Source organism: Trichechus manatus, unplaced genomic scaffold (genome assembly GCF_000243295.1).
Source record: "Trichechus manatus latirostris isolate Lorelei unplaced genomic scaffold, TriManLat1.0 scaffold00128, whole genome shotgun sequence".
Lineage (NCBI taxonomy): Eukaryota > Metazoa > Chordata > Mammalia > Sirenia > Trichechidae > Trichechus > Trichechus manatus.
The window spans coordinates 1975430-1986998 of record NW_004444064.1 but is presented as its reverse complement, the minus strand read 5'-3'; the positions used below and the strand labels follow the sequence as shown (position 1 = coordinate 1986998).

At 43.4% G+C, this 11569-nt stretch overlaps 1 protein-coding gene across 1 annotated transcript in view; it reads left to right on the top strand.

The window, feature by feature from the left end:
• Positions 1-11569, top strand: part of PCNT (pericentrin) — a 126854-nt gene that overhangs the window by 110495 nt on the left and 4790 nt on the right. Inside the window, exons 39-42 of the mRNA XM_023739100.1 lie at positions 4420-4539; positions 5325-5557; positions 10470-10546; positions 10931-11055. Of these exons, the coding sequence (XP_023594868.1) occupies positions 4420-4539; positions 5325-5557; positions 10470-10546; positions 10931-11055 (555 nt within the window). The remainder of the gene's footprint in view (positions 1-4419; positions 4540-5324; positions 5558-10469; positions 10547-10930; positions 11056-11569) is intronic.

Genomic DNA, 11569 nt, shown 5'->3' with positions numbered 1-11569 from the left:
TTTTTTTATTGTTGAGTTTTGAGAGTTTTTTTGGATACAAGACCTTTGTCAGATACGTGACTTACAAATATTTTCTCCTAGTCTGTGACTGGTCTTCACCTCTGCTGTGTAGTTATCTTTTGCAAAGCAGAAGTTTTTTGTTTTGACCAAGTCCAGTGTTATCAGTTTGTCCTTTTATGGATCATGCCAAGAGTTTCATCATTTTATGCTTTGCATTTCAGTCTGTGATCCATTCTGAGTTAATTTTTGTTTATGGTCTGAGGAGTAGTCAAAGAGCATTTTTATGCATATGGATATCCAGTTGTTCTAGCACGCTATTTGTCGAAAAGACTGTCCTTTCTCCATTGGAATTGTCTTTGCACCTTTGTCAGAAACCAATCGAGAATATTTGTGTATTACAACAAAAAAATAGAATATTTGGGTGTGTATTTCTGGATTCTCTGTTCCATTGGTATTTTTTTGTTTATCCTTTACTAGCTGTTTTGATTAATGTAGGTTTATAGCACATCTTCATATCGAGTATTGGGAATCCTCCAAATTTATTCTCCTTTTCAAATTGTTTTGGCTATTCTAGTTCCTTTGTCCTTCAATATAAAGTTTATAATCCTGATGGTTATTTTGACTGGGATTGTGTTAAATCTATAGATCAATTTGGGAAAAATTGGATGGGAACGTAAAATGGTGCATGCGCTTTGGAAAACAGTCTGGCAGCTCCTCAGAAGGTTAAATGTCAGGTTACCATGTGACCCAGCAATTCCATTCCTAGGTGTTTACCCAAGAGAAATGAAAACATAAGTCCACACAAAAAGTTGCACACTAATATTCATAGAAACATTATTCATAATGGCCAAGAAATAGATACAATCCAAATGTCCATCACCTGCTGAATGAGTAAATAAAATGTGGTCTGTCTATACAATAGAATATTATTTGGCAATAGAAAGAAATGAAGTATATGCTACAACATGGATGAACCTTGAAAACATTATGCTACGTAGAAGAAGTCAGTCACAACAAGACCACGTGTTGTTTGAGTCCAGTTACGTGAAGTATTTAGAATAGGCAGATCCATAGAGACAGAAAGGAGATTAGTATTTGCCAGGGTCTAGGGGGAGGAGGGAATGGGGAGTGATGGCTAATGGGAATGGGAATTCTTTTTGGGGTGATGAAAATGTTCTGGAATTAGTGTAGTGATTGTTGCACAATTTTGTGAATATACTAAAAACCAATTTAATTGTACACTTCAAGAAGTTGAATTTTACAGCATGTGAATTATATCTCAAAGCTATTATCAAACTAGTTTTAGGAAAACTGACCTCTTAACTGTATTGAGGCTTCCATTCCGTGAGTATGCCCTTGTCTTTCCATGTAGTTAGGTCTTTTGTATTTCTTTTTTCGATGCTTTGTAATTATCAGCATGCAGATCCTGCAAATATTTTTAGATTTATTCCTAAATATTTCATTTTTTCAGGGGGCTCTTGTAAATGGTACTTTAAAAAACTTTTTTGTTTTCCAGTTGTCCATGGCTGACATATAAAAATAGTTGATTTTTTTATATTGGTTTGTATCCTGCATCCTTGTTACACTCACTTTTTAGCCCTGTGAGCTTTTTTGTAGAATTTTCTTCACAGTCACGTCATTTGCAAATAGGAGTAGTTTTGTTTCTGTCTTTCCAATATGAATGCCTTTGTTTCTTTTTCTGCCTTATGCACTGCCTAGAACTTCCAGTAGATTGTTGAATAGAAATGGTGGAAAGTATGTCCTTGCCTAATTTCTGATCCATAGCGGAGAGAAATCAGTCTTTCCTCATTAAGTATAATGTTTGCAGGTAGGTTTTTTGTGAATGCCCTTTCTTGAAGAAGTTCTCTTCTACTCCTAGCTTGCTAAGAGTTTGTTGTTTTTTTTTTTTTAAATCATGAGTAGATGTTGATATTTATCATGCTTTTTCTGCATCTGTTGAATACCATGTTGGTTTTTCTTGTTTAGTCTGTTAATGTGGTGGATTACATTGATTGATTTTTGAATGTTGAGTAGCCCTTACAGTTCCTGGAAAAACTCCACTCAGTCATGATGTAGCATTCCTTTTATATATTGCTGGATTCAATTTGCTAATATTTTGTGGAGGATTTTTGTGTCTGTGTTCATGAGAGATCTTGGTCTGAAATGTTCTTTTGTGGCTTAGCCTCATAAAATAAATTGGGTCATATCCTCTCCTATTTTCTGGAAGAGATTTCATAGAGCTGGTATTATTTCTTCCTTAAATGTTTATTAAAATTTGCTAGTGTATTTTTTTTTTTGGAGGGTATTTAATGATGGATTAGATTTTTTTTTTTTTTAGTATGTATCGGGCTACTCAGGTTATTAATTTCTTTCTTCTTAGATGAGTTTTAGTAATTTGTGTCTTTCAAGGAATTGTTCTGTTTCATCTTGTTGAATTCATGTGCATGCAGTGGTTCATAATATTCCCTCAGTATGCTTTTACATCTGTGGGGTCAGTAGTGATGTCCCCTCTTTTGTTCCTAATGTTGATGATTTGTGGCCTCTTTTTTTCTTGGGCAATCTGGCTGGAGTTTTATCAGTTTTGAATTTTTCCCCCAAGAAGCAGCTTTTGCTTTCAATGAAATTCTCTATAGTTTTTCTGTTTCCAATTTCATTAATTGCTCTTATTTTTATTATTTTTTTCATTCTGCTTACTTTGGTTTAATTTTTTTCTTCTCTAGTTTCTTAAAATAGAAATTATTGAGACCTTACTTTTCAAATATAAGCATTTAATGCTATAAATTTCTCTCTAAGCACTGTTGTAGCTGCATCCTACAAACTTTGATACGTTTTCATTTTAATTTAGTTCAAAATATTTTCTAATTTTTCTTGGGACATCCTCTTCAGTCCATTGATTATTTTCCAGATAGCCTTCTGCTATTGATTTCTAGTAATTCCAATATTGTCAGAGACCATATATTCAATAATTTCCATTCCTTTAAATTTAACGTTCATTTTGTGACCCATGATTTGGTCCATACTTGTGAATGTTCCATGTTTTCTGGAAAAGAAAGTGTATTCTGCTGTTGTTGGGTAGAGTATTCTGTATAGGAAATTAGATCATCTGGTTGATGTTGCTGTTCTGTAATCTTACTGAACTTCTCCCTGCTTGTTCTATCAATTACTGAGAGAAGAGTGTTGATGTCTGAAGTATAATTGTGGATTTGTCTATTTCTTCTTTCAGTTCTATCTGGTTTTGCTTTATATGTTTTGAAACCCTGTTGGTAGGTGGAGGTAAAGGGACCATTATATTTGTAAAGTTGAATCCTGTTTTCTCTGAAGTTGGGTCCAGCCACTGAGGAAACCCACAACTAATATTCTTGGATTTGAGAAGTTATAAAGGCTTCATGCTTTAGTTATAAAGACAGCAGACAGTGTCAATAGAAGCCTGACTTGCTTCTCTGGCATTCACTCGGAAGGTGTTTCCTGCAGGGCCTTCTTCGCAGAGGGCAGCCTGCTGGGCCTGTGTGCAGTCTAAAGCACAGACACTAGCAGAATGTGTTCGTCCTTCTATGAAGTAAATAAATATGTGTAAGGAGTTAATTAAGGGTGAGTGAGAGGGACGGGTGGAGGACATTTTCCTTCATATCCCAAATGACCTATATTCCTAGGGTGGTTCTTTCCAGAAGTTGCTAACCTGTATTTTAGAATCCTTCCACTCCTTGAGGATGTGCACATCCCAGGGAACTGGTGCATCCTGGGCAGGCAGCCCCTCTTCCTCTTACCCTTTGTCTGGAGTTGTGAGTGGATGACCATAATGCCTTTGACCCACGTGGTGGGGTGGCCTGGGCTCTGGGGACACCTTTGTTCCCTTTACCGTGGGATCATTGATTCCTTTGTCCCTGGCGGAGCTCTGGATTCATCGCACGTCATTATTGGTGTCCCAGCCTGTGCCATGTGTGGCCAAGACGTGCTGCCCCATCCCAGTTCCTCTCCCCTCAGAGGCTGCACCTCATGTGATGAGCTCTCGTGTGGAGCCCTTCCCAAGGTTTTCATGTGTGTGACTTGATGGACTACAGTAGGATTAGGTATTTGCATCTACCAGGGTTGGCATTTTTGGGACCAAAGAATATGAGGGTGTTTGATAGGGTTATTTCACAATTTTGTTTTTAACAAAAATGTACGTTTTGTACAATCATACTTCAGTAAATGGTGTGCAGTACTCCTGCATGTTAATTATCTGAATAATAGTATCAAGTCACAACTGGGGCCCATTGCAGAGATGGTGAAGACAGAGATGGGGATGGACACGCCTCCTCTGCTTTTCCAGGTCATGTGTTGCCACCCCAGGGGGCCTGCATCACGGCATCTGCGAGACAGGCAGGCACCTCAGCCCCCACCGTGGTGTCAGTCATTGATCTCATGGCCGTTCTTTCACAGAAGCCGGGCCGGGCTGCGTGGAAGCATGAAAGGATGGCCCCTCAGGGCTCGCCGAGACACGCGGACCCGAGACTGTGCATGCTGGCTGGGAACGAGGAGGCTGCCACCTGCAGCGTCAAGGTAAGTCAGGCCCCCATGGACGCTAGGGCAACAAGCGTTGCTGGTGCTGCCCATGTCCCAGGTTTGTTCATACTGGTGGAGCCATTTCCAGGATGTGAAGTTCTCATCTGCTGGGCGTACTTGCCATATAGACAGCTAATGTGTGCCACGCCCCGCACAGCGACACGCTCGTGCCAGTGGTCAGGTCATGTGATAGAGGGGCTTGGAGAGAACAGAGGTCACTGAACCTTGGTCCGGGCGTGCACAGACACATGTTTCAGTGCTCAGCAGTTAGGGGTGAAGGCGTGAGACTGAGTTGGCAGATCACAGTCTTTGCAGCCTGGAAATCAGAGAGCAGTGACCCTCAAGTCCTTGATTTGACAATATGGTGAAAACTACAGATTTGTTCTTGAGGGAAAACATGCGGTTTAGGACACGGACCCCAAGCTCTGTGTACTAGGTCAAGGGTTTCACACAGCCCCCAGCCTGTTCATGGACCTGTGATAAGGCCCCCAGTCTGACTAAGCTTAGGTGGTCGAATCTAAGGTAGCCTCTCTGGCCTGAGCGGATGGCGCTGTGGAGAGGAGGTCCGTGCCCTGCACGCTGTCTGATAGCAGAGCGCTGTTTGAGGAGCAGGGTTCTCTGGCTGTGAATGTTGCATGAGGCTGTCACCCCTGATAATCTGCCGAGGAAACAAGTCCTCTGGTTCTCTCTCCACAACAGCAGGTGCACGTGTGCCACACGAGACGTCTCAGCAGGCTGTCTCTGTTTCCTGTGATTACGTTTTACTGTTTCTTTTCTTTTAGATGGAAAAATTGTACCTGCATTATCTGAGAGCAGAGAGTTTTCGAAAAGCCTTGATTTATCAGAAGAAGTATCTCTTGCTGCTGATTGGTGGATTCCAGGATTCTGAGCAAGAAACCCTCTCAATGATTGCTCATTTGGGAGTTTTTCCTTCCAAACCAGATAAGAAAGCCACTGCATCTCGTCCTTTCACCAAGTTCCGGACTGCGGTCAGGGTGGTGGTTGCAATCTTAAGGTACGCGCCAGCCCCAGCCTCTGACCTGCTGGGCCCAGGGTGCTCCAGGTCCTCCTGTGTGGCTGACACGTGCTCATGGTTTTCTCTTGCTTTTGTTCTTTGAAACCCTTTATTCTCTTTCGAGACGAATGGCATTTGAGACCTTAAAGAAGACGTAGCTGACACTGTCAGAAATCATGTTGTACAAAGCCATCATCTTCTAGAACGAAAAGACTGTAGGATGCTTTTTAATTCCAGAAGAACGTGCCATCCTTTCATGGGTGTCATGCTGGATTCTTTCTGACAATAAGCACATCTGATGACGTTCAAAACAGTTCCATTTTGTAAATTTCACTTGCCTATATTTCAGTCAAATGTGTGTTACATAAGGGAGCTTGTTGTTAGTTGGAGCCCTGGTGGCACAGTGGTTAAGAGCTTGGCTGCTAACTAAAAGGCTGGCAGTTCGAATCCACCAACTGCTCCTTGGGAACCCTGTGGGGCAGTTCTGCCATGTCCTGTAGGGTCGCTATAAGTTGGAATCGACTTGACAGCAGTGGGTTTGGTTTTTGGGTTTTGTTGTTAGTGCCCACTGAATCGATGCCGACTCATGGCGACCTTATGTCTAGCGTAACAAAACGTCCAGTCCTGTGCCTTCTTCATGATCACTGGTGTGTTTGAGCCCATTGTTGTAGCGATTGTGTTAATCCATCTCATTGAGGGTCTCCCTCGTTTTTGCTGGCCCTCTATTTTACCAAACATGATGTCCTTTTCTACCGATTGGTCTTTCCTGATGATGTGTCCAAAGTGAGTCAGTCTTGCCATCCTCATTTCTAAGGAACATTCTGGGTTTATTTCTTCTAAGACTGAGCTGTTTGTTCTTTTAGCAGTCCACGGTATATTCAGTACTCCTTGTCAGTGCCACAATTTGAGCGCATCAATTTTTCTGTCATACTTTTTCACTACCCAATTTTTGCATGCATATGAGATGACGGAAAAGACCATGGCTTGGGTCCGATGCACCTTAGTCCGCAAGGTGACATCTTTGAGTTTTAAAGCTTTCAAGAGGTCTTTTGCAGCCGATTTGCCCAGTGCAATGTGTCATTTGATTTCTTGACTGCTACTTCCATGGGTGTTGATGGTGGATCCAAGTAAAATAAAATCCTTGACAACTTCAATCTTTTCTCTGTTTATCATGATGTTGCTTATTGGTCTAGTTGTGAGGATTTTTGTTTTCTTTATGTTGAGGTGTAATCCATACTGAAGGCTGCAGTCATTGATCTTCATCAGTAAGTGCTTCAAGTCCTCTTCACTTTCAGCAAGAAAGGTTGTGTCATCTGCATATCACAGGTTGTTAATGAGTCTTCCACCAATCCTAATGCCACATTCTTCTTCATATAGTCCAGCTTCTTGGATTATTTGCTCAGCATACAGATTGAATAAGTATGATGAAAGGATACAACCCTGACGCACACGTTTCCTGATTTTAAACCACGCAGTGTCCCCTTGTTCTGTTCAAACAGCTGCCTCTTGGTCTATGTACAGGTTCTGCATGAGCACAATTAAGTGTTCTGGAATACCCATTGTCTTAGTTACCTAGTACCGCTGTAACAGATACACCACACGTGGGCAGATTTAACAAACAGAACTTTATTTCCTCACAGTTAGGAGACTTGAAGTCCGAACTCAGGGTGCTAGCTCTAGGAGAAGTCTTTCTCTCTCTGTCGAATCTGGAGGGAGGTCCTTGTCTCTTTGAGCTTCTGCTCCTGGGCAGTCTTCATGTGGCTTGGCAGCTCTCTTCCCCCATCTGTTTGCTAGCTTGCTTGTTGAATCTCTTTTATATTTCAAAAGAGATTGACTCAAGATACACCCTACACTAATCCTGCCTCATTAAGATAACAAGGACAACCCATTCCCAAATGGAATTATAACCACAGGATTTACAACACATATTTTTTGGGGACAGAATTCAATCCATAATACCCATTCTTCATGACGTTACCCATAATTTGTTATGATCCACATAGGTGAATGCCTTCATGTAGTCAATAAAACACAGGTAAACATCATTCTGGTATTCTCTGCTTTTTGGCCAAGATTCATCTGACATCAGCAATGATACCCCTTTTTCCTCTTCTGAATCTGGCTTGAACTTCTGGTAGTTCCCTGTCGATGTACGGCTGCAGTCATTTTGAATTATCTTCAGAATTTTTCCAACGTGTGATGCTAATGATGTTGTTGTGTAATTTTCACATTCCATTTGATAACCTTTCTTTGGAATAAGCACAAATTATTAATCTCTTTCCATCAGTTGGTCAGGTAGCTGTCTTCCAAATTTCTTAACATAGATAAGTAGGTGCTTGCAGTGTTGCATCCATTTGTTGAAGCATCTCAATTGGTATTCCATAATTTCTGGAGCCTTGGTTTTTACCAATTCCTTTAGTGCAGCTTGAACTTCTTCCTTCAGTACCAGCAGTTCTTGATCATCTACTACTTCTTGAAATGGTTGGACGTTGGCCAGTTCTTGTTGGTACAGTGACTCCTATGTATCCATCTTCTTTTGATGCTTCCTGTGTCATTCAGTTTTGTAACCCATAGAATTCTTTAGCAGTGCAACTCGAGGCTTGGATTTTCTCTTCAGTTCTTTCAGCTTGAGAAATGCCAAGTGTGTTTTTCCCTTTAGTTTTCTAACTCGAGGTCTTTGCACATTTCTTTACAATACTTTACCTTGTTTTCTTGGGCAACTCCTTGAAATCTTCTATTCAGCTCTTTTACTTCATCATTTCTTCCATTCACTTCAGCTGCTCTGCACGTCAGAGCAAGTTTCAGAGTTTTTTCTGACATCTGTTTTGGCGTTTTCTTTCTTTCCTGTCTTCTTAATGAACTTTAACTTTCTTGTATATGATGTTCTTAATGTCTGCCCACAACTCTTCTGGTTTTCAATCATTAGTATTTAGCGCATCAAGTCTGTTCTTGAGATTGTCTCTATATTCAGGCAGGAGGTATTCAAGGTCATACTTTGGCTATTGTGGCTTTAATTTTCTTCAGCTTCAACTTGAACTTGCATATGAACAATTGATGGTCTGGTCCACAGTCGGCTTCTGGCTTTTTCTTGACCGATAATATTGAGCTTCTCCATTGTTTCTTTACCCAGATGTAGTCGATTTGATTCCTGTATAGTCCATCCAGAAAGGTCTATATGGATAGTCTGTATGTTGTTGAAAAAAAGTATTTCCGATGAATAAGTCATTGGTCTTGCAGAATTCTGTCATGGGATCTCTGACATTGTTACTATCACGAAGGCCATGTTATCCAACTATTGATCCTTCTTCTTTGTTTCCAACTTTCACATTCCAATCACCAGTAATTATCAATGCATCCTAATTGCATGTTTGATGAATTTCAGACTGCAGCAGGTTGTAAAAATCTTCAGTTTCTTTATCTTTGGCATTCGTGATTGGTGTATAAATTTGAGTAATAGTTGAATTAACCTGTTTTCCTTGTAGGCATATGAATATTAGTCTATCACTGACAGTGTTGTACTTCACGATAGATCTTGAGATATTCTATTCGACGATGAATGGAATGCCGTTCTTCAACTTGTCATTCCCGGCATAGAAGACTATATGATTGTCAGGTTCAACATGGCCAATATCAGTCCATTTCAACTCACTAATGCCCAGGATATCAGTCTTCAGTTGTTCCATTTTATTTTTGACGACTTCCAGTTTTCCTTGACTCATACTTTGTACGTTCCACATTCCAGTTACTAATGGATATTAGCTGCTGTTGTTTCTCATTTTGAGTCCTGCCATATCAGCAAATGAAGGTCCCAAAGGCTTGACTCCACCCACAGCATAAGGTCAACTCTGCTTTGACGAGGCAGCTCTTTCCCGGTTGTATCTTGGGTGCCTGCCAACCGGGGGGCTCGCCTTCTGGCAGCGTATCAAACAGTGTACTATTGTGATCCATAAGGTTGTCACTGGCTCATTTCTGGAAGTAGAGCAGCAGGCCTGTCTTCCTAATCTGTGTTAGTCTGGAAGCGCCACTGAAACCTGTCCACCATGAGTGACCCCAGTACGACAAACTGACAGACCGGTGGTGGAAGAGGGGTTTACAGCAAACAAATCAAATGTGCTGCTGTCTAAGCAGTTCCGACTCATGGTGGTCCTATGTGTTACAGAGTAGAACTGCCCCGTAGGGTTTTCTTGGCTATAATCTTTACGGAAGCAGATCACCAGGCCTTTCTTCCACGGCACCACTGGGTGAGTTCAAACCACCAGCCTTTAGGTTAGCAGTTGAGCACGGACTGTTTGCATCATCCAGGTGCATAGAAACACGTGACTGAGTGAGCTGCTATACACCTCTAGCCTGTGAGTATAGCTGTGGGTCCCACTCTCCCCTGAGGAACCCTGTCTTCATCCTTGCTTCCCAACACGTCTGGGAAGCCCCACGCTACCCCGGACCCAGCCCTGCCTGCCGCCCCGTCAGAGCCATGTTTTCCGGAGGCAGTGCCTACTCACCGTCCTCTGTACAGAGACTGTTGGGAGCAGGAGCGTGCTCCCCGGCCTGCTGGGAATTTGATCATTTGTAAACTTACAAAAGCGTTTGTCTCACCAAGAATAGTGCAGCTGTGTCTGCTCCGTGATGCTCACGGAGACATCCTTCCGGAGGCCATCAGCGTTTGTCTGGGGGGATGGAGGTGGCGGAAGGCGCCCAGGCCCCGTGATCTCTGCCCGGGGGCGTTGCCGAGAGCGGCTGGGGGACCCCGGTGCACCCCGAGCCCTGTGCAGACGCCCGCGGCGCCTGCTGACCTCGCAGATGAGGCAGTTTCCGTCCCTGTGGGTTATTTTGTTATAGAGGGTTTTCGTTGGCCCTTCCATTCCTGTTTTGCTCTAGTCTTAAATGTATTTTCTTTGTCTGCTTTCTTTTGTAGATTACGCTTTTTGGTAAAGAAATGGCAAGAAGTGGATCGAAAAGGAACTCTACTGCGAGGCACAGCCCTCCGCCCAGGTGGGACTTGACTTGTTAACACCTGCTTGTCCGTAAATGTCTCTTCTCATCGCGGTAGGGTTTTTGTTACCTTCACGGTCGTTTTTCAGCGGTCAGTGGGAAGGAATAAGGCACTGTAAGAAAATGTCTAAAGTCCGTTAGTGCTGTTGCCGAAGAAGTCGGGTGGGTCTTCTGAAGACGAGTGGTTTTATGTTGGGAGTAATCAGAAGTGCAACCATGACTTACACACTTAAGGAAATCAGAAGAGCATACCAATGATTTAAAAATACGAAAACGCTAACTATATCGACTCTTTAACAATTAATGTGTAAGCAGATAGCCTGTTTAATTCCCCAAAACCGAGTGGGGTTGTGCTCCACACTGCTGCGTCTGTCCCGAGAGCAGCACCGCTTGCTTCCGGCCGGGTCACGTCTTCCCGCTCCATTGCGCTCTCACAGTCTCGGGTCATGCAGCCCTCACTTGCTGTGGCGCAGAATGGCGCCCCCTCTGCCCGGTGTCTGTGCACTTGTGTGAGACGCGGAGGTGCTTGTGTGTGACTGCCTGTAAGGAAAGGGCACCCTTACAACTGGAAGCCCAGCTGGACCGAGCACCCCAAGATGGGCGGCGAGCCCAAGGAGACAGAACGGTGCAGTGAACAGGTTCCAGCACGGCCACACCTGTGTGTCTTGGGCCATTGTGGGATCGCAGAGACAGCAGAGGATGCCGACGCGTGGGGTTTCTGCCACTGTGTTTCCATGTTCTCACGACAGCAAACGAGGCACCTGGGAGGCAGGTGCCTGGGTCACTGTCCCTCTGGAGATTTGCAGCCCTGAATGAGCACAGAGCATGCTCCTCCCACCTAGCGTCAGGGACGCAGCAGCAGCACCAGCCCCCACCCCTCTTGCCACCTGGGCTGTGCTGGGTGGGCCCCAGGGATGGAGCCACCTGTGATGGGTGGGCGCAGGTGGGCCCTGTCCTGTCCGTGGGATGGAGCCACTTTTGACGGGGGGGCGCAGGTGGGCTCTGTCCTGTCCGCAGGGCCTG